Genomic DNA, 22,598 nt, shown 5'->3' on the forward strand with positions numbered 1-22,598 from the left:
GACTGATTCATAGTTTTAATTTTAAATGTTCTAAAAAGGGAAATTTTCAGCAATCTGATGAGAATATTTTCCCTAAAGAAAAGATGGTTCACACAGTTAAAGTGATATATACTTTCCATAACCACACTAATAGGTCATGATTACTCAGCCTTAGAGGCAGATGTGGTGGTTCCCAGACAAAATGAACATGAATAACTCAGCTTCTTGTCCTTTGTTCATTCTCAAGAGCCCATTTAACCTGTACCTTGACATTTTAGTTTAGACTGTGTTAACTGATAGGAAACCTCACAAGTTCTTTTCAACATTATAGGTTAATGGTTCCTAAATATAACAGACTTAACTGAGATAAATATTAGTTTACATGAAAAATCCAAACACAAAAACTAAAAAACAATCATTTTGATTAAGAGAATTTTAAAAGTTACACATATTCAAACTACCTTTTAAGTCTGTTTCCTAAAACCTACAATTCCTACTACAATGTATCAAATATGAAAGAATCACATTTAAACCATACTAAATGAAGAGATGAGGGATAAAGACAAACAGCTACAGTATAAGCAGCAAAGTCTACCTGGAAAGATCCACTATAAAACATAAAAATAACACAACGTACTGAGCAGGACATTCCAGCTCTCATGGGAGTATGCAAGTATTGATATATATGAGCTAGAGATTCTGGCCTGTGGCTGAGGGTTTTCTGCCTCATATCATGAAGTGACTGGTAGAGACGTACACTCCTACACTAAACAACTGGAAAACTAAACAGAATACGTGGAACAATTTTTTTCAGACACTGTACCACAGGCAGTATAATACTTCTGACTGCTGAGAGAAGGGATACAAATGAGGAAGCCTTGTGATGACTCTGGCTTTCCACTTGTAGACACATTCTGTGTCTGCAGTAAAATCCATAGTCCAAAGACAAAGACCCTAAGCAAAGCATGGTGGTCTTGCTGCACTGAGAAGAAAATCTGAGTTCAGGGGGGCTGAGTGGCTGAAATCTGTGGCGCAGAATACTAGTGAAGAGAAAGCTATGCGGAGAAAGGACTCTACATGTGTGCATGGGGTCCCCTTGAGACTCGGGCACACAAAGCTCCACTGCATGCTATGATGAGATTTCATAAGGCCAGGCAAAGTACAATTAGTGAGAAAAGAACAATAGAGGGTTGTAAGCTGAACAATTCCTAGACTTCACACAGGGCTGGGAAACACTTGAACTTCATCTAGCTAGAGTGGAGAGACTCAACATTCAGGGAAGACCTTGGAAAGAGCCTACAGTAAAAGCTACTCTAGACAGACCATAATAGGGTTTTTAAAAAAGCCTTAAATAGATCAAGTTGATCCACTGGTACTGCCCCCAAAACAAAAAATTGACACTCTGTAAAAGAAGGTAACAAAATCCATACAATCAACAACTTAATACCACATTCCAGCATCCAGTAAGGAATAACTAGATATGATGTGAAGCAGTTTGGAAAATACGACACATAACCTGGAGAAACATTAATCAATAGAAACAGACCCAGAAATGTCAGAGATTATGGAATTAGCAGACAAGGACTTAAAAACAGTGAATATAAATATGTTCAAAGATTTAAAGCAACAATTGCCAAACTTCAGCCCAGGGGCCAAATTCAGCCCACCACCAGTTTTACAAATAAAGTTTCAAAGAATGCAGCCATGTATATTTATTTACATATCATCTCTGTCTAATTCTGTGCTGTAATGGCAAAACTGAGTAGCTCTGACAGAGACTCTATGGCCTATGAAGTCTAAAACACTTATTATATGGCCCTTTACAGAAATAGTTTGCTGATCCCTGATTTAAAGGAAAAGATAAACACAATGAGGGAAGAAATATAAAGTATAAGAAAAAAACAAAATGGGCTTCCCTGGTGGTGCAGTGGTTAAGAATCCACCTGCCAATGCAAGGGACACAGGTTCGAGGCCTGGTCCGGGAAGATCTCACATGCCGCGGAGCAACTAGGCCCATGTGCCACAACTGCTGAGTGTGCACTCTAGAGCCCGCGAGCCACAACTACTGAAGCCCACGTGCCTAGAGCCCATGCTCTGCGACAGGAGAGGCCACCGCAGTGAGAAGCCTGTGCACCACAAGAAAGAGTGGCCCCTGCTTGTCACAACTAGAGAAAGCCCATGCGCAGCAACGAAGACCCAAAGCAGTCAAAAATAAAATAAATAAATTTAAAATAAAAAAAAAAGAACAGCAGATGTAGAGGGTGTATTGGATTCAGTCCACTGAATAAACCTAGTTTAAAAAATATATATATATATAAAGTATAAAAAAAACCCAAAATGGAACTTATAGAGCTGAAAATATAATATATGAATAGGAAAATTCATTGGATAATCAACAGATTAGATGCCACAGAAGAAAATATTAGAGAACTTGAAGACAAGGCAATAGAAAGTATTTGAACTAAAGGACACAGAGAGTAAAGGCTATGGAAGAAATGAACCTCAGTAACCTGTGGAATAATACCAAACAGTCTAATATACATGTAACTGGAACCCCAGAAAGAGAGGGTGAAGTGTGTGTGTGCGCACACACACACATTGGGGAAGGGATGGCCAAGTATTTTCAAGATTTGATGAAAAATATCAATCCATCAATTCACAGATTTAAGAAATTCAACAAACCTAAGTCAAGATCAACATAAAGAAAACAAAACACATAATCAAATTGCTGAGAATCAAATTCTATAATTCAGCAATATCAAGAAAGTCTTAAAAGCAATCCGAGGCGATAAAAACACATTACAGGCATACCTCACTTTAATGCACTTTGCAGACACTGTGATTTTTACAAATTAAAGGTTTTGGCAATCCTGCGTCAAGCAAGTCTATTGGCACCATTTTTCCAACAGCATTTTTTTTTTTTTTTTTTGCGGTACGCGGGCCTCTCACTGTTGTGGCCTCTCCTGTTGTGGAGCACAGGCTCTGGACGCGCAGGCTCAGTGGCCATGGCTCACGGGCCCAGCCGCTCCGCGGCATGTGGGATCTTCCCGAACTGGGGCACGAACCCGTGTCCCCTGCATCGGCAGGCGGACTCTCAACCACTGCGCCACCAGGGAAGCCCCCAACAGCATTATTTTTAAATTAAGGTATACATATATTGTTTTTTTAGACACTTAATAGAGTATATTATATTGTAAACATAACTTTTAGATGCACTGGGAAACCAAAAAATTCGTGTGACTTGCTATATATCACCATATTCGTTTTATTGCAGTGGTCTAGAACCAAACCCACAATATTTCCAAGTTATGACTGAGTCATCTACAGGGAAATACAGATAGGACTTCTCATCAGAAACAGACCAAAAGACAATAGAATTACTTCTCTAAAGTGCTGAAAGGAAAAAACAAAATCTGTGAATCTAGAATTCAGGGAAAATATATTTCAAAAATAAAGATGAAATAATAACATTTTCAGACATACAAAAGCCAAAAGAATTTGTTCCAGGAGATAAATGTTAAAGGAAGTTCTCAGATAGAAGAAGTGATACCAGATGGAAACTTTAATGTACATAAAAGAGTGAAGAGCACTGGAAACAGAGAACACCTTTTTTCCTCATTTTAAAATCTCTTAAAAAAAGAACTAGTTGCTTAAAGCAAAAGCTATGACATATGTAGAAGTAAAATACATGACAACAACAGCATAAAGTATGGGAGGGAGAAAATGGAGTATAATACTGTAATGTGGTTACATTATATATACCAAAAAAAAAAGTTCAATTCAAAAGAAGGCAGGAAAAGAATAAAAAATAGGTGGGACCAACAGTTTGATGACAGACTTAAACCCAACCATATTGACAACTACATTAATTGCAAATGGGCCAAACATACGAATGAAAAGGCAGAGAGTGTCACACTGCATTAAAGAGCAAGACCTCAGTACATGCTGTCCATAAAAAGCCCATTTTAAATATCCAGATCCAAAAGTAAAGGTAAAGGGATGAAAAAAGATAAACCATGTAAACATAATAATACAAAGAAAGAGTATTCTACATTAATACCAGATTAAGTAGATTTCAGGAGAGGGTATATTACTAGAGATGAAAAAGGACATTTCATAATGATAAAAGGGCTAATTCTCAGGAAGACAGAATAATCCTAAATGTGCAGGCACCTAATAACAGAATGTCAAAATACATAAAGCAAAAACTAATGGAACTAAAAAGAGAAATAAACAAATCCACAATTAGAGTTGAAATTTCAATACACTTCTCTTTTTAGTTGATAGAATAAATAGACTGAAAACCAGTATGGATATAGAACACTTGAACAATATGGAACACTACACCCAAAAATAGCCAAATACATATTCTTTTCAAGTATACATGAAATCCAGTCACGAAGATAGACCATATACTGTGGTATAAAATGAACCTCAGCACATTGAAAAGAATGTGCCATGTGGCAAGGTAAGTAAAGATCAATACAAGGAGTACTTCTTAAGGAAAAGTAGCAAATGATAGTCCTCAAAGGTTAATTTTTCTATTTAAGGACAGTGTCCTTTAATCTATATAGTGGTAATCAAAGGAAGTTAAACAGCTATGTACAGCCCAGGTTGTTATTCCCCAGCACAGGAAGCTCTATGAATTTCCTAGTTACCAACCAGGTCATAAGTAACATTCACTAACTGCCCCTGAGAGTTCCTAATTACTGCCAATGGAAGTTCCCTTTAATGATACGAAGGTCAAATTTTATGACTGTGATGAAAAGTTACACTCTCATCAGTGACAGGTTTTCAGGGTCCTTTTTGGGGTGGGTGGGTACTTCAGTATACTCATGCTAAGTGAAGTCAACTCAACAAGATAGTTCAGCTATTTGTGACATATCAAACATCTGGTTTTGCTTCAGTTCAAAGCCTCATATATCTTAGTCTCATGAGCTGCATTACACTATATTTTCCAAAGTTTTGATAATGGAATAATTTTGCTTTGTCCAGGATAAAAGATGTAGTGCTTGGCCAGGCAAGAAGATGGCTGGGTGAGAGCAAAACCACAGTTAGATCAGGGGGTAGGATTTCTAATAAGAGCAGATATAGGTATTTGTGGAAAGAGTATTTTAACTTCAGACATTCTTTTAAGATAAATTTTAAAAGTTACACTTCTACAATTTACAGTCATTCACGAATAGTAAATATCCTACTAGCTCTGTCAAATTAAGAGAAATTTAGAATTAAAAAAAAATTATCCTAGAGGTAAAATTATCATTCCTGAAATTATAACACACAAAAATATCCTAATCCAGTAGAGAAGAGAAATTCTAAGTAGTGCCCTGATAATAATGTAGTACCTATGTAAGCCCTGAGAAAGCAGTCCTGGTGCCACAAATACAAATTAGGATCTTTGTAAGAAAGGTGTGGGACAGTCACACCTTAAAACCTGAAAAAAAATCATATCAGTAAATGACAAACTAGTCTATGTATTGCTGCTTCATTTAAGGAAAAGTGTTTTCTGGATTTTTAACTTTATTGTTCAGTTCATTTGGGTGCCCTTTCTTCCAGAGACATTTTTTAAAAAGTGAAAACCTAAAATGATCATATTAGTTAATTATGAACCTAATTTAGCCAAGCCTTTTTACCAACCAAGATGCAGAATATGATGTCACACTAAGAGCGCAGTATGTGTATGTATGAGGGTTTTTTTTTGGGTTTTTTTGCAGCGCCCAGCAGCATGTGGGAACTTAGTTCCCTGACCAGGGATCGAACCTGTGTCCCCTGCATTGGAAATGCAGAGTCTTAACCACTGGACCGCCAGGGAAGTCCCTGTATGAGGTTTTTAAGGAAGATGAGCAGACAGACAGACAGACATTCTTCCACTGTAGGCAGCTCCCTCAGAACTGATAAAACATTCCTGAAGACTGGAGTTGTTTGCACATCTGTAATGTCAGTTCATAGCCTAATTCATCATCCACACACAAAAGTCAACTGAGATCCCAAAGGCAAAATTCCCAATTAGTTTTGTCTGGAAAGTTTAGGACAAAGGTAATAAAATCAAGAATCCTCTGCTGATTCACTGGAAAAACATTTGTTTGCCACACTCCTTCACTGAGGAACAAAAGGAGTCAGTGGTTAGTCTGGAATGTGATTCATTAGGAATATCTGGGTGATAAATAAATGAAAGGAGATGACAGATGGTTGTGTGTATGACTTGCAAAACCTTTGTTTTCTTTAAGTCCAACTTTTAGGGGAGTTTAGAAATGCTTTTACAAACAGGAATTGTACTCTTCAAATTCTTTTAATCATTGCTTTTCTCATCGCAGTCAGAAAACAACTTACCTAAGGTTATGGTATACAAGAAAAAATTCTAGAAGGCTAGAGCATAAAACTGTTGATTCCAAATGGGCACTGAGAAGTTTAACTAGTGTTTATATTCTTTTTGTGAAGAAGGTCCCAAGTTTACAAATTTAAGCCCCTGGTCCCTCCCTATAAAATGCAATGTAATATGTAAAAAAGCAGTAATTTGGCCATTAGTTAATGTGGATTTTAGTTCCTGTTAGTAACTTACTAGATGTAATCAGACTTCTATCTCACATTCCTCATTTGATGAAAAGCCTGAAAATAATGATAATAATGCCTGCACAACCTAGGTAACACAGCAATGTATGAGATTATGTAGTAAAAGTGTTATGATAAGCATAAAATAACCAAAACAAAAAATGTGTAAACTCTATAGTTCATGCTTCAGGTTATAAGGACCTATTTTTAAAGTCATTTTTATTATATTCAATCAATCCATAAATAAAGACATTTCACTTTTCTTCTCTAAACCTAAGCAATTTTTTTTTTTTTTTTTTGCGGTACGTGGGCCTCTCACTGTTGTGGCCTCTCCCGTTGCAGAGCACAGGCTCCGGACGCGCAGGCTCAGTGGCCATGGCTCACGGGCCCAGCCGCTCCGCAGCATGTGGGATCCTCCAGGACTGGGGCACGAACCCGCGTCCCCTGCATTGGCAGGCAGACTCTCAACCACTGCGCCACCAGGGAAACCCAACCTAAGCAATTTTGATCATAAAGTTGGTTTAAGTGTTTAGGAGGAATGGACCACATATTTATAAAAAGAGCTTTTAAAAAGGTTATAAATTGTTTAAAATTATACCCAACAGAACAGATTTCAGCAAAACTGAATCTTCTTAGCTTTCATTTAAACACACATTAATAAATAGTGACTTAAGGGCAGGAAGTCAGTCAGTCTGTGCATACCCTTCTGTTTGGTGAAAACTCAGCCCTATGTCCTGGAGACCCTGGTTTCTACTTTTGATGTGGTGATGCTCTTAAGAGTTAATACATGAGTCATTCCTTGGGGAAAGACAGGGAGAATAGCTGATCATGCCCTCATCAAAAAAAGGCAAACGGACCCTTTCTAAGAAGGGCCTGTTGGTCTTCCCGCAAGAGCCCTGAGTCACTGCATGCTTATAGCCAGAGTCATTATACCTATAAAGAGCAATATTAAGTCACACTAGAACCTTACTTTTGGCAATTTCTTCTCTTTTTCTGTCTTATCGAGGGATACACACGTAAGCTATGGAGAAACAATCAGAAGTCAAGCAGGAAAAATAAAGAACAGGTTGGCTAACAATTTTTAAAAGAAGTATTCCACCTCATGGCATTAAACAATTACTACAATAGTTCTCTTACTGAAACTGCTTCGCTATTTCATTTCAACCTATGTCCATGCAGTTCTCCAAATAACACTTACTTTAGGCAATAAATAGCCAAGAGTCAAAACGTGTAAGAAGCAGCTTTATATATATATATATAAACAGTACTATAGAGTATTATATACATACTATAAAGTACTTGTTCACTAAAGGAAACAGGGTGCTATAGACAGAGATATTCTTTAAACATTTGATAGTGATCAACATGTTGGATTTTTTTTAATGTAAAATTTTTACCCCATTTTAGTGATGAAATGATCCTAAACATTAAGGCAGAAACAGACCTCTGAATCTTACACAGGGGTAAATATCTCACAATTAACTTTCCCTGTACTTATTTTATAACAAAGAGCCAAAAATGTTTTTCCAAAATTTTTTTCTATTAAAATGGTCATTTTTGGGGACTTCCCTGGTGGTGCAATGGTTACGAATCCTCCTGCCAATGCAGGGGACATGGGTTCGATCCCTGATCCAGGAAGATCCCACATGCTGTGGAGCAACTAAGCCTGTGCACCACAACTACTGAGCCCGTGAGCCACAACTACTGAGCCCATGTGCCACAACTACTGAAGCCCGCATGCCTAGAGCCTGTGCTCCGCAACAAGAGAAGCCACTGCAGTGAGAAGCTCGTGCACCGCAACGAAGAGTAGCCCCCTCTCTCCGCCACGAGAGAAAGCCTGTGTGCAGCAACAAAGACCCAACACAGACAAAAATAAATTAATAAAAAATTTTTAAAAAGGTCATATTTTGTTTTTAAGTAGAATTCTTTATTCATTTATATCTTATTTTTACACCTGATAACTGCATTCTGAACTTACAGTTTTATGGCCATGGTTTCTCATGGTACTTAAAATTAAAACACTCTTGACATCTACTCACTTAATTCCAGTGAATTTAAACTACTAATTTTTATCTATAAAACTATATTCTTAATTTAAAATCGTCATATTAAACAAATGACTCATAAATACCATTCAGATAATAATGTCTTGATGTTATATCTTCTTATAAACCTTGATCTACTATACAATGTAACTGAATAGTTCCCAAACTTTTCTACATACCAACTGCCATCTAGATAGGGCAGTTCTAATGTGAAAATCCCTACCAGGGCTTCCCTGGTGGCGCAGTGTCTGAGAATCTGTCTGCTAACGCAGGGGACACGGGTTCGAGCCCTGGTCTGGGAGGATCCCACATGCCGCGAAGCAACTGGGCCCATGAGCCACAACTACTGAGCCTGCGCATCTGGAGCCTGTGCTCCGCAACAAGAGAGGCCGCGATAATGAGAGGCCCGCGCACCACGATGAAGAGTGGCCCCTGCTTGCCGCAACTAGAGAAAGCCCTCGCACAGAAACGAAGAGCCAAAAATAAATAAATAAAAATTAAAAAAAAAAAAATCCCTACCATTTTGATCCCCAAAGGTGAGAGAATTCAGTGGTTAAAATATATGACAAAGAGAAAAATTATCTGCAAAATATATTCAGCCTTCTATTTATAGCTCAATATTTGAGTGCCTTTAACAGTTTTTAATGATTGTTGATAGTTTTTGTTCTCAGAGTTCTTTGTCTAAGAGCTGGGCTTATTTTGAAAGGAATATAGGGCTTGGGAAGCCTTTCTCCGGGAAACTGCTCCACCTAGTGTCAAAAACTGTTCATGTACCACATTATTTGTAAATTCCTGCCGAAGGACTCATTTCCTTTGTTACTGTGAAATAGAACAGACTTTATAATCATTAATGGCATACAGTTTACAAACGGCTCTTAAATCATCTGCTTGTCTTATAACTTGAGGAATAATAATGTGAATGCATATAAGGAGCATGTCTGAGATATATTTCTCATTATGAAGTACCAAAGTTCCTGTTAAACTGGTTTTTTACCAGGTTATTATTATAAATATATTATGAATCATATATTCTAGTAATGGGAAATAATTTTAAGGTGGCTACTGAAATTACCCTATCACTTCTCCTAATTGTTTGTATCAATCTAAACATAATCCACAAATTATTTATTTCTCTAAATAAGTGCTGTGTTGTGAAGACCGGTATTTAATAATTGCACACATCAATGGTTTAAAACATGAGATTAGAACTAAATTTTGCTGTCATCAGGCAGCTCATTTGGAAGAAATTCTTTTACTTTTCTCTTCATGAAAAGTTGTTTTTTTTTCCCCTTGATGGTCTTACAGACCACTCAAGCACTCACACAACTATATTCTCTTCTAAAACATCATGTTAAGTCTAATATTATGACCTGGGAGAAGTGCTAATCCTTTTTTGGCAAATGGAGGAATCAAATGCATAATGTGTCACGTAAAAATCCTTAGGGGGTGGCTAGCTCACTAAGGCTCCCAAGCTCAATATGCTTCTTCTGGTGTACTACTGTCATCCCATGAGTTAGAGCAACCGTTAGCAAACTACAGCCGGCAGATCAAATCCAGTCGGCTACCTCTCTTTGTGAATAAAGGTTGACTGGAAAACAGTCACATTCATTCCTACACACTGTCCCTGGATGCTTTCTTATTACCATGACAGATCTGAGGAGTTACAAAAGAGATTGCCTAGCCCGCAAAGCCTAAAATATTTACTATCCCTTTACGGTCCCTTTTCAGCAAAAGTGCTGCCCCTGGGCTGCCTCCCCTTGGGTCAAATCATTATTAAGGTGAAAATTTTGACACATTCAAACACAGAGATACAACAAAGAGGTTAACAGCAGCCATGTTCTCTTCATTAACTTGTTTTCACTCTGAGCATTATTTCCACTAGTAAATAAGCATTCCTGGATGGCCTGGAATGGAAACCTGCTACATACATGCTAAGACTAAAATAAATTCGTTAATGGATTTCTGGAAATTAGTATCCAAGAGAAGAGGGCTTAGAAGGTATGATCTTAGAAAAATTTACCAGCCACAGAACCTTTTTTTGCATCTGATCTACTTACAAAAAACATGAGTAAAGTAAATGAATGAAGTCAGTAAACTTGCACTACTTGCCAGACAAAATTAGCTCACGAATTAAACATCTATTACAGGTGTATTTACGCAAAATGACTTCAAAATTCTAAAACAAAAGAGCAGATGTACTAAAACAGAGTATTTATTTAAGTATAGTACATATAGAAAAGTGCATAATGCAATCATCTTAATGAATTATTTCAGACACAGGTATCCTCTATCCAGATCAAGAAATATTAGAAACACACAAGAGGGACACATCCTATTGGTTGTCAAGATTTACTACAAAGCTGCAAGGATGAAAATCTTTTTTCAATTACTTTGTCAATTTCTACAAAAATACCTACTCAAGTTTTGACTGATATTGCATTGATTATGTAAACAAAATTGGGAAGAACAGCTACAATATTGTGTCTTCTAATCCATGAAAATAATATATACCTTCTGTTACCTAAATCTTTTTTCTTCCAACAATATTTTATAATTTTATATAGAGGCCAAGCACATCTTTTGTTAGATTTATTCCTAGGTATTTGCTTTTCAAAAAAATGTTATTATAAATGATGCTTTCCAAAATTTTCACTCTAAATGTTTATTGTAGTAACAATAGAAACACAGTTGTTACATACACGTTGACTGTATAGCCAGTAACTGTGTTACACTTCCCTATTCTCCAAGTTTGTGGAAGTTATCTCCTTCTCTAAATTTCTGCCAAGTTCTGCTTTCCATAAGTTGAGTATATATTATTAAATACAAATTTAGACCTGTTATATCTTCCTGGTGAACGGAGTCTTTTATTATTACCAACAAACACATTCTATCTATTAACTCTTCTTGCCTCATACTTTACTTTGATTTCAATATAACTACATGAGCTTCTTCTTGGTTGGCATCAAATGGCTCATCTTTTTCCATCCTTTACCGTTAATCTTTCTGTGTATATTTTAGGTATGAAGGCTGGATTTAGCAAATAGCTGAATATTTTAAAATATTTATTTGGATAACTGGAAGAAACATTTATTCCATTTATTGATATATTTGGATTTAAATATACCACTGAATGCTTACTACTTATCCTGCCTGTTCTATGTTCCTTTTGTCTGCTTTCTTTCCTTCTTTTGGCTTGGCTTTTTAAAAATTACTTGGTTTTTACTTGTGCCTATTAGCTTGATAGTTATATATTCTTGTACTACTTACCCTAAAGATTATAATATAGATCTTTATTAATTAATGGCATATAAATTAATATCTTACTTTTTCTAGGGCAATGCAAAGACTTTAGAATAATTTAATTTCAATTACTCCACATGTGATTTGCAGATGATGTATTTTAATTCCCTCTAAATACTTTAAATCTCTCAAAACATTATCACTACATTATCATTAAAAACATAATGTTGGGCTTCCCTGGTGGCGCAGTGGTTAAGAATCCACCTGCCAATGCAGGGGACACGGGTTCGAGCCCTGGTCAGGGAAGATCCCACATGCCGCGGAGCAACTAAGCCCATGCACTGCAACCACTGAGCCTGCGTTCTAGAGCCCGCGAGCCACAACTACTGAAGCCTGTGCGCCTAGAGCCCGTGCTCCACAAGAGAAGCCACCACAATGAGAAGCCCCTGCTCACCACAACTAGAGAAAGCCCACACGCAGCAACGAAGACCCAACGCAGCCAAAAATAAATAAATAAAATAAATAAATTTAAAAACCATAATGTCAAAAAAATAGAAAGACAAAACAAAAAAAGAAAAAAAACCATAATGTCAATCTTAATTTACCCATATATATACCCTTTTCTTAATCTTTATTCGTTCCTGAATCTGAGCTTCAATCTAGAATCACTTTCCTTCCATTCAAAGAACACTTTTTAGTATTTCCTTTAGAGCATATTTGCTGGTGGCAAACTGCTCTGTTTTTCTGAAAGTATCTTTATTTTATACTCTTCAGGGCACACTTTGAATATCTTCTGTTGGTAGTTATTTTCTTTTAGACCTTTAAAGATATTCTACTGTCAGCTGACTTTTACTCTACTCAATGTTCTGTGGTGACCTAAATGGCAAGGAAATCCAAAAAAGAGGGGATATATGTATACATATAGCTGATTCACTTCGCTGTACAGCAGAAACTAACACAACATTGTAAAGCAACTATACCCCAATTAAAAAAAAAAAAAGCTGATGCACTTTCTACTGCTATTGCTGTGAAAAATAAATTGTCCTTCATCTCTGAAACAAAAAAAAAATCAATGACAGCAAATCAGTCTTACTGAAATTCCTCTGAAGATAGTATGTCTTTTTCTCCATCTCTCCTTTTTTGTTCTGGATATTTTTCTCTGGCCGATTTTGCAGTTTATTAGTCCTGTCTTAGCTGCTGTCTACTGAAGTCCATTAATTGAGTTCTTCGTTTCAGATAATGTTTTTTTAATTCAAAATTTTCACTTGCTCTCCTCTGTAGTTTTCAATCTCTGCAAAAATACTCACATTTGTTTTTTACTTCCTTGAAACACACTGATTTTGGATTAAAGTATACATCTAATAACTTCATTAAATAGATCCCCTATGGATCTATTTCTCTTATTTCTTGTTTCGACCAAATTATCATGTTGCTTCAGATATCTCATTCCTTTTGATTGAGTGCTAGACTTTTTTTTTTTAAATATAATGTGATGCCTAGGATTATTTTATTTTCCTCCAGACTTAAGATTTAGCCTGAGCTTCAGTCCCTGTATGGGCTGATTTGTATCTAGTTCATCCTTATGTTTAAAGTGTGGCCCATCAGGTTCCAATCCAAAGCCTGTAGGTTTATTAAGGCCATATACTTAACTGGTTTCACCTCTCTGGGTTTCCCCTTTAATCTAGATGTTGGCCTTGTAATTCTCTGCTATCTTTTTATCTCTATGGTGGCTTTAAACAGATGTTTTAAATTTTTATCAACTTTTTAAGATACTTTCACAAGCAAGTTGATCCAAACGGCCTAATCTATTGTCACTGAAAATGGAACAGTAATCTGCGGTTTTCAACTATGGTATTACATTCTGCTACATTAAAATCAATTGTGGGAAATTTTGCTTATAGTTTCTTAAGAATAATAGCTAAAGCAGGAAAATTGAAAATGATTGTTTTAAAAATAAAATCAGAGCAAGAAAAATGACAATAATTATTATAATAGTCGCTTAACATTTACTGAGCACCTTATATATACTAGCCACTGAATGAAAAGCGTACATGTTTTATTTCATTTAATCCTCCAAACAGCCTTATGAGATAGGTACTATTATTATCTTTTCCATTTACAGTTGAATAAACTGAGGCTTAAAAAGTTAAGATATTTGCCAAATATCACAGAGTTAGTAATATCTGACTATGCATTCAAATCCAGCTCTGAATATGCCCTATTAAGTATCTCCCATGATAGGAATAAAAGATTTTAGTCCTATAACAAAATCACCCTCCATCAACTGCATATTCTTAAATATTAAAGAAAATGACAGAATTATGGCATTACATCTGAAACTATGCATGCCATGGGAGTATGTCCTGCATGTAAATATATATCACAATGGAAAGTCTAATAACTGTGAAACTAATTAATGAATGTGCAAAACTAGTAAGAAAACTTATTTTCATTCACATGCATTAACTGGCATTATATAGTCATAAATACAGATAAATAATAGAATATGCCTCTAATTTATTTGAGGGCTTCATATTTATCCAGAATAGAACCTGCAAATATAGTATAGTATATTGGTTGTATTAGCAATGCCACCTAGTGGCAAACTAATATAGCCATAGTTAGAAAAAAAAGTTCTATAAGAGTGGTTCTTAACATTTTATGGGTTACAGAATCTGGAGAATCTAATACTATAGGCCCTTTCTGCCAGAAAGATGCATATTTGCGAAGACACATAACACGTATAGTGTTCAGGGAATTAACAGCCCTCCTGAAGCCCATGTGTTGACTGTTAGAATTAATGGAACAAACCAACTAACCTAGAGGCCCAACCAACACCCCTTGAGCCTTGAGAAGGAGTCCATTCACTTTCCCCTTCACCTCTTCCTCCCTGGTTAGCAATCACTATTCCTGCATAAACAATATCTAACTCTTCCTTTGTGGCTACATATCTGTTCTCGGCAAACTACTAGATTTCCCAAATCAATTTACAAAATTTGATAGTAGTCATTCTTCCTTGTTGATTTTCACTAAATTTAATTTTAAAATTTAATCAAACAACTATTTTTACATCTGATGTTTAAAGAAGTGATGACAATTTTCAGGACATCTGAATTAAGTTAAAACTTTTCAATTATATCTAAAAATATAAATGAAATTGTTGATTGATAAACTTAAAAATCAAGATAACTTTTCCATTTTAAAGACAGATATATAGGTATATAATATTTTAGGAAATACAGTAACATTTGTAATCACCATTTAGTTGCGCAATGAGTTAAAATTAACTAAATGATTACTTCCGAAAGAGGTTAACTTCCATGCTGGGAAGAACGTAATTGAGAAAGTCTGTCTATGCAGGAAAAATGTTCCTATTTCACTTTAAAGCCATAATTTCCAGTAAAGAGAACCATGATCGAGAATGAATTAAATCTTTTCCCTTTGTTAAACTCAGTTTCTTTTTCACCTGTTTTGCTGTAAATTATTGTCAAAAGAAGGATCATTTTTCTGACCAGACTTCTCTCCTAATATAGTTAATTGCTTTCTTGACTGAGGAGTTATATGGGTATATGGAAAGAGTGCCTATTTCATCAGCACAAAAATGTATGACATGAGAATGTTAACGTCACATCTCCCTAAGTGATTATGTAAGGGCTCATAAATGAAAGGAGGTGTAATTAGGACTTTCCAGATACAATCACATTTGACAAATATAAAACAAAAGGAATGGTGATCTATAAGGATAAAACTGTGTCAACCATCTATCACCAAGAAAATGTTATGTTTTAAAAATCTAACCAGAGTTTTGAATAGCTTCTTAAATAATAACAGAGATCAAATTCTTAAACCTTTATTCGATTCTGCTTTGCCTTTGGTTTCCTGGCTATTTTTCTCCATAATTGCCAAAGTTCACAAATGCACAGTCTATACTTACTCATGAAATTTTTTTACTATACATTTGCTACACTATTGGTTATTGACTACCGTGGCTCTTGGGAGGACTACATGACATAATTCATGTAAAGTACTGAGCAAAAAGCCTGGCATGGGAAAACATTCAGTAAGTGTTAGCTAGTCTATCAGTCAGGATAGGTTTTAACAACAAACAGCCCCAAAATCTCAGTAGCTTAAGACAACTAAATTTATTTCTCCCTTACTCTACATATCCATCAGAGGCTAGCAAAGGGAATCTGTTCATCACAGTCAGAGACTCAGGCTCCAGGTGAAAGACAGTATGACAAACCTTGAAGCATCTGCCAGGAAGCAACACCTATCACTTATGCTCACATTTCAAAGCAAATCATATGGCTGGAGTTCAGCAGGATGGGGATGCAACATCTCCCCACAAAAATGAATACCAAATATGGATAAAAAATAATAAACTGGGACTTCCCTGGTGGCGCAGTGGTTAAGAATCTGCCTGCCAATGCAGGGGACACAGGTTCGATCCCTGGTCCAGGAAGATCCCACATGCCGTGGAACAACTAAGCCCGTGTGCCACAACTACTGAACCTGCACTCTAGGGCCCGTGAGCCACAACTACTGAGCCCGCATGCCACAGCTACTAAAGCCCACGCGCCTAGAGCCCATGCTCCACAACAAGAGAAGCCACCACAATGAGAAGCCTGCTCACCTCAATGAAGAGTAGCCCTCCCTTGCCACAACTAGAGAAAGCCCATGCACAGCAACGAAGACCCAACGCAGCCAAAAATAAATAAATAAATAAATTTATTTAAAAAAAATAGAACTGATTTCAACTAGAATTACTCTGATGACAATGATGATGAAAATGTTTGCCATTTTCAGTATTAGTAGTAGTAGTAGCTATGGTTAACTTCTTGTAATCTGACTTCCATCCCAACCAGGTAATTGAAAATAAACAAAAACCAGTGACGTCTTTTATCTTCCTTCTGTTTGACTTCCCTAAAAATTATTTTTTGCAAATGCTTGTTTTCCTTCATTTTCCGTGTTATACCTAGGGAATCCTGGAAGGAATCCTGTGTCCAAGAACTAACAGATCTAAGAACTAAAGATAATCTGCTCAAATGGAAATGGCATATGCTGGGTATCTCTTTATATTTCTTTTTAACATTAACATACTGCTCTTCAAGCCTTTACATACTGAATTTGTTTGCTATATTGGCCTTTTATCCATTTTTTTTTTTTTTTTTTTTCCAGTACGCGGGCCTCTCACCGCTGTGGCCTCTCCCGTTGTGGAGCACAGGCTCCGGACGCGCAGGCTCAGCGGCCATGGCTCACGGGCCCAGCCGCTCCGCGGCATGTGGGATCCTCCCGGACCGGGGCACGAACCCGTGTCCCCTGCATCGGCAGGCGGACTCTCAACCACTGCGCCACCAGGGAAGCCCCCCTTTTATCCATTTTTGATCACTATTGTCTAAAAAAGTGTTCTTTTGGCAAAATCAACACTCATTCGTGATAAAAACTCTCAAAAAAAAAAAAATCCCCAAAACAAACACAACTCGCAGCAAACTAGGAATAGAAGTGAGCTTTATCAACTTGATAAGAAAATCTACAAAAACCTACAGCTAACATGATACTTAATGGTGAGAAAGTAAAGGCTTCCCCATTAAGGTTGGGAACAAGGGAGAATGTCCCTCTCACCACTTCAACATCAGACTGGAAGACCTAGCTAATGCAATAAGACAGGGGGGAAAAAAAAAGGGTATACAGACTGAGAAGAAGTAAAACTGTATTTGCAGACAACATGATTATCTATATAGAAAATCCTAAAGAATTGACAACAAAGTCCTGAAACTATTAAGTGATTACAGCAAGGTTACGGAATACAAGCTAAATACACAAAAGTCAATTGCTTTCCTATATATCACCAATTAACATACACAATCCACAAATCATGCCCCTAGGTATTTACCCAAATGAGTAGAATTCTTATATACCCCCCAAAACTTGCACATGAATGTTTACAGCATCTTTATTCCTAATTGCCATAACTTGGAAACAACAATGATATCCTTCAATAAGTGAATGGATAAACAAACTGTGGTGGTACATCCAGAAAATGGAATATTATTCAGCAATAAAAAGAAATGAGGTATCAAGCCATGAAGACACAGAGGAACTTTATTTTTTTTTAACATCTTTATTGGAGTATAATTGCTTTACAATGGTGTGTTAGTTTCTGCTTTATAACAAAGTGAATCAGTTATACATATACATATGTTCCCATATCTCTTCCCTCTTGCGTCTCCCTCCCTCCCACCTTCCTTATCCCACCCCTCTAGGTGATCACAAACCACTGAGCTGATCTCCCTGTGCTAAGCGGCTGCTTCCCACTAGCTATCTATTTTACGTTTGTTAGTGTATATATGTCCATGCCACTCTCTCACTTTGTCACAGCTTACCCTTCCCCCTCCCCATATCCTCAAGTCCATTCTCTAGTAGGTCTGTGTCTTTATTCCCATTTTACCCCTAGGTTCTTCATGACATTTTTTTTTCTTCTTAGATTCCATATATATGTGTTAGCATACGGTATTTGTCTTTCTCTTTCTGACTCACTTCACTCTGTATGACCACAGAGGAACTTTAAAACCATATTGCTAAGCGAAAAAAGCCAGGCAGAAAAAGACACATACTGCATAATCCCAACTATATGACATTCTGAACAAAGCCAAAACTTATACAGATAGTAAAAGATCAGTGGTTTCTAAGGGTTTGTGGATAGGGGGAAGGAGAAGCATAGGAATAAACAGGTGTAGCACAGGGTATTTTTAGGGAAGTGAAACTATTCTGTGACACTGTAATGGAGAATGCATAACATTAAGCCCTTGTCAAAACCCACAGAACTATAGAACACAGAGTGAACTCTAATGTAAACAATGGGCTTTAGTTAGTAATGTATCAGTATTGGTTCCTCAGTTGTAACAAATGTACCACAGTAAAGCGAGATAATAGGGGAAATAACACTAATTAATCATTAGACTTGTGAAAAATATAATATTATTAATACTAATAATAGGGGAACTATCATTATGTTGTACAGCTGAAATACAATGTTGTATGTCAATTATACCTCACGTTAAAAAAAAATAGGGAAATGCTCTGTGTGCGTGTCTGTGTATGTGTAAAGGTATATGGGAATTCTATCCTTTCTGCTCAATTTTTGTATAAACCTAAAACTGGTCTGAAAAATAAAGCCTATTAATTAAAAAGAGAAAGGAAAAGAAAGTGTTCTTAGTCCTTTACAAATTTCCCTTTCCTTTCCATCCAACCACTGGCACCAGCAACCCACTGGGATCAGGTGAAGATCTCATCTACCTTGCAACATAATTACAAATCCGTTTAAATTTCTCTTTTCAGAACTTACACTGTGTACTGAATGAACAAGTGACCACATGACAGGTTTCTATTCAGTTAATGGTAACAACATCTTCTCACTTAAGTCAAAAACCAACAGTAATCTTTGGCTCCTTCTTCCTCCACACTAAACAAATAAAATTTCCCTAAGATTTGCCCTGTTTTATCCAGTGCCACTGCCACTCCAACCACTCTCTTGAAATATTAAAGGTTTATGCCACCTTTTGCCTTCACTCTGCTTAGTTTCTCTGCATATTCTTTTTTTTAGTAAATACCTCTTCCTCTCCATACTTCTTGCTACCTCCATGGAACCCTGTGTCTTCAGAAGGATTACCATTAACTGACCATTTTCTCTTCCACCTTCGATCTATCACCCACACTATAGCCAGAATTATATATTCATAAAACACAAATCTGGTTATTTTGCTTCTATTTAATTTTAGGGCATTTAAAATAATTCTAAATGCTACTCACAAACAGAAATCAAATTAACCTAATTCTGAAACACATGGCCTGATCCACTCTGGACCCCAGTTTATTATTAGCAATGATAATCCCACAATGTTTTTATATGGCTTTTATGTATAATGCAACACAGCTTCAGATGTTCCTTGATTTTATCTCCACACTTGCTTAACTAGTATAATACATATGGCCCTGAGTATAATGAGAGAGTGATACTTTCCTTCAAATAGCTCTTGAAGAATTCTTTCTAAACTTGTGAAAAATCTAACTACATTCCCTTAAACCTGCACTCTGATCAAGGGCAGAAATAACTACTTAGTTTATGGAAACAAAGACTTGACTTTTCCCGCAAATGAATTTTGTAATGAATTCTTATTTATATGTTTTAAATCCTCTACTGGATACATAGATCAGTGGAATTAAAATAATAATGTTTTCACATCAACACATTTTATAAGGGTTTCTCAAGGATATAAAAAGAAACAGGAAACATGAAACTTCCATGTTTCAAATTTCTTTATTCTTACTTATTATGGGAATTATACGGTTCATTAGAATTCGTTTTAAGATTCAGCAGAATCTGTTCTCTGGGTTGCTTTTCAAATACTTCCAAATAAATCAAATGCTACAAATGAGTTCTTTAGTCTGGTTTTCCTAAGGAATCTAAGAGGACAGGTCTAGAAAAGAACAGAAAGGTAACCTGTAACCTGTAATTCCTTTTTTTCCCTCTGCCTCAACCTCTAGTATAGCATTATACTTCTGGAATGTAGTTATTAAAGAAACACTGATATGGGTTACTTATCTAGGATTTATGTTTCTATCTGGGATAAAATCAGCAAGCAATCATGAATGGAATTCTAAAATTCCATGTTTTAAACTCCCATAAACTTACAGAAGCTATGTATTATAGGTTAATTCTTTTCTTTTTTTTTTTTTTTTTTGTGGTACGCGGGCCTCCCACTGCCGCGGCCCCTCCCGCTGCGGAGCACAGGCTCCAGACACGCAGGCCCAGCGGCCATGGCTCAGGGGCCCCGTCGCTCCGCGGCCTGTGGGATCCTCCCGGACTGGGGCACGAACCCGCGTCCCCTGCATCGGCAGGTGGACTCCCAACCACTGCGCCACCAGGGAAGCCCCTTTATAGATTAATTCTTAAATTATTCTTCAGACCATTAATTCAGCAGCCTTCTGAATAATCATTTCTTAATATTTATCATACCTGCTTCAGAAATGAATTCACGGAAGCACAGAGATTGGAAGTGTTTGAACTGTTGAACTATATTCAGAATCAGTACTGCTGTGACTTTTCACCTGTTTTCTCCATCAAGATCAAGCTGTTTTCAAATGTCAAATTGTTTTCAATATATTATTCAGAGACAGGAATAGAGTGAAACAAGAGAGGCATCCAGGGCACAAAATTTAATGAGGCATCCACTCATCAACCCCACATTTACATGACCCTAAAAGTGCCAATGTAAATTCTGTGCCCTAGATGTCTTGCTTGTCACCTCCTAGTCCTAGCCCTGCCATTATTTCAGTATATTTGCAAATATCCCAAAGAAAACCTACCTTTTATCTCTCTCATTTCAACTAAGTAAAAAAAAATATTTTTTAGGAGGGGTACATTTTATACTTTGATTTAAAAGTTTAAGAAAGAATTAGCTATACGCATGTAATACTTCTTTAACTGCACTCAATAAGATTACCAAAATAACTATCCAGTATGTACATGGTGTTTGAGGACATGAGGGAAGATACATTTCTCATTTGCAGATTAACAGAGAAAATAACTGACCAAATTAATTCTAATCTTACATGGAATTTTGTATAATTAAATAACTTCAACTATTACAAAGACAATTGCATAAGCAAGAGAACCATTATTCCAAAATCTGGAAGGAAAAAACATTTCCTGGCTGAATTAATATAAGTAAACAATCTCATTTGCCTAAGGGTTCTGCCTCCCTTTTCTTTTTAAATTCTCAACCCAAAAGGAAAAACAAAACAGAATTCCAAATCACTGCCTTGAGGATTAGAATACATATAAACCACAAAGGTAATTAAGTAAAAATCCTAGAGTTTTAACTTCTATAGTAAAAGCACCAATTAAAACATAATCTCTTTCAATCTTGCTTATTAAAATTATTCTTACCAGATAAAGCAGAAAGGTGTGCAGCCCCGTTCCAAGCCCAACAGAAGACAAAATTCCTAAGCCTATCCAGTAGGCATACAAAAGAAACTGTTTCTCTATACGTTGCACATACTGAAAAACAAAAGGGATGAGGTGAAAACAAAATCAGAATTCTTAAGCAGAAATATGGTATTTATCAACTATAATAAAAATAAAACAAACCAACTAAGTTTCCAATAGGAAGAAAGTATTAAGATTAAAAGCTCCTTGAAGATCCAAATTCCTCTAATATGTGGTAGCAGAGATGGCAAAAAAAATCATGTAACTGGACTAAAGCTCACTTCTACATTTTAAAAGTCCTATTATTACAATGACATTTATACAAAAAATGCAAATTATTGATAACTATGAGAATAAAAAATTTAAAGATACTTAAAAGTTATAAAAATTTTGTTTAAGAAAGCATGATAGGGACTTCCCTGGTGGCGCAGTGGTTAAGAATCTGCCTGCCAATGCCGGGGACACGGGTTCGAGCCCTGGTCCAGGAGGATCCCACTTGCCGCGGAGCAACTAAGCCCGTGAGCCACAACTACTGCATTTATAAGTATAAAAACTTCTCTGATTAGAGGTAAACTGCTGCTCCTCCCCATTTTTATTTTTTTTAATTTATTTTTTAATTTTTCCCTCCCCATTTTTAATGCCATTTGTTGTTCTAATTTTACAGGCAATATATGTTTATTACAGACAACTAGAAAAACATAAAAGCATAAAATAAAAAACAATTACCCATAATCTCCACCCCCCCAGAGATAATCACCATCAGCATTTTGATGCATTTAGAGGTAAACTGCTCTAAA

General features: G+C 36.4%; 1 protein-coding gene across 2 annotated transcripts in view; it reads right to left on the reverse strand.

Moving 5' to 3' along the window:
* The window catches only part of VMP1 (vacuole membrane protein 1), a 130,129-nt gene that overhangs the window by 77,873 nt on the left and 29,658 nt on the right, over window positions 1–22,598 (reverse strand). For both annotated transcript variants that reach the window (XM_082860175.1, XM_082860176.1), the window contains exon 5: window positions 21,763–21,873. In XM_082860175.1, coding sequence (XP_082716301.1) covers window positions 21,763–21,873 — 111 coding nt within the window. The remainder of the gene's footprint in view (window positions 1–21,762; window positions 21,874–22,598) is intronic.

The sequence above is a fragment of the Leucopleurus acutus genome (genome assembly GCF_964270905.1).
Source record: "Leucopleurus acutus genome assembly, chromosome: 19".
NCBI lineage: Eukaryota > Metazoa > Chordata > Mammalia > Artiodactyla > Delphinidae > Leucopleurus > Leucopleurus acutus.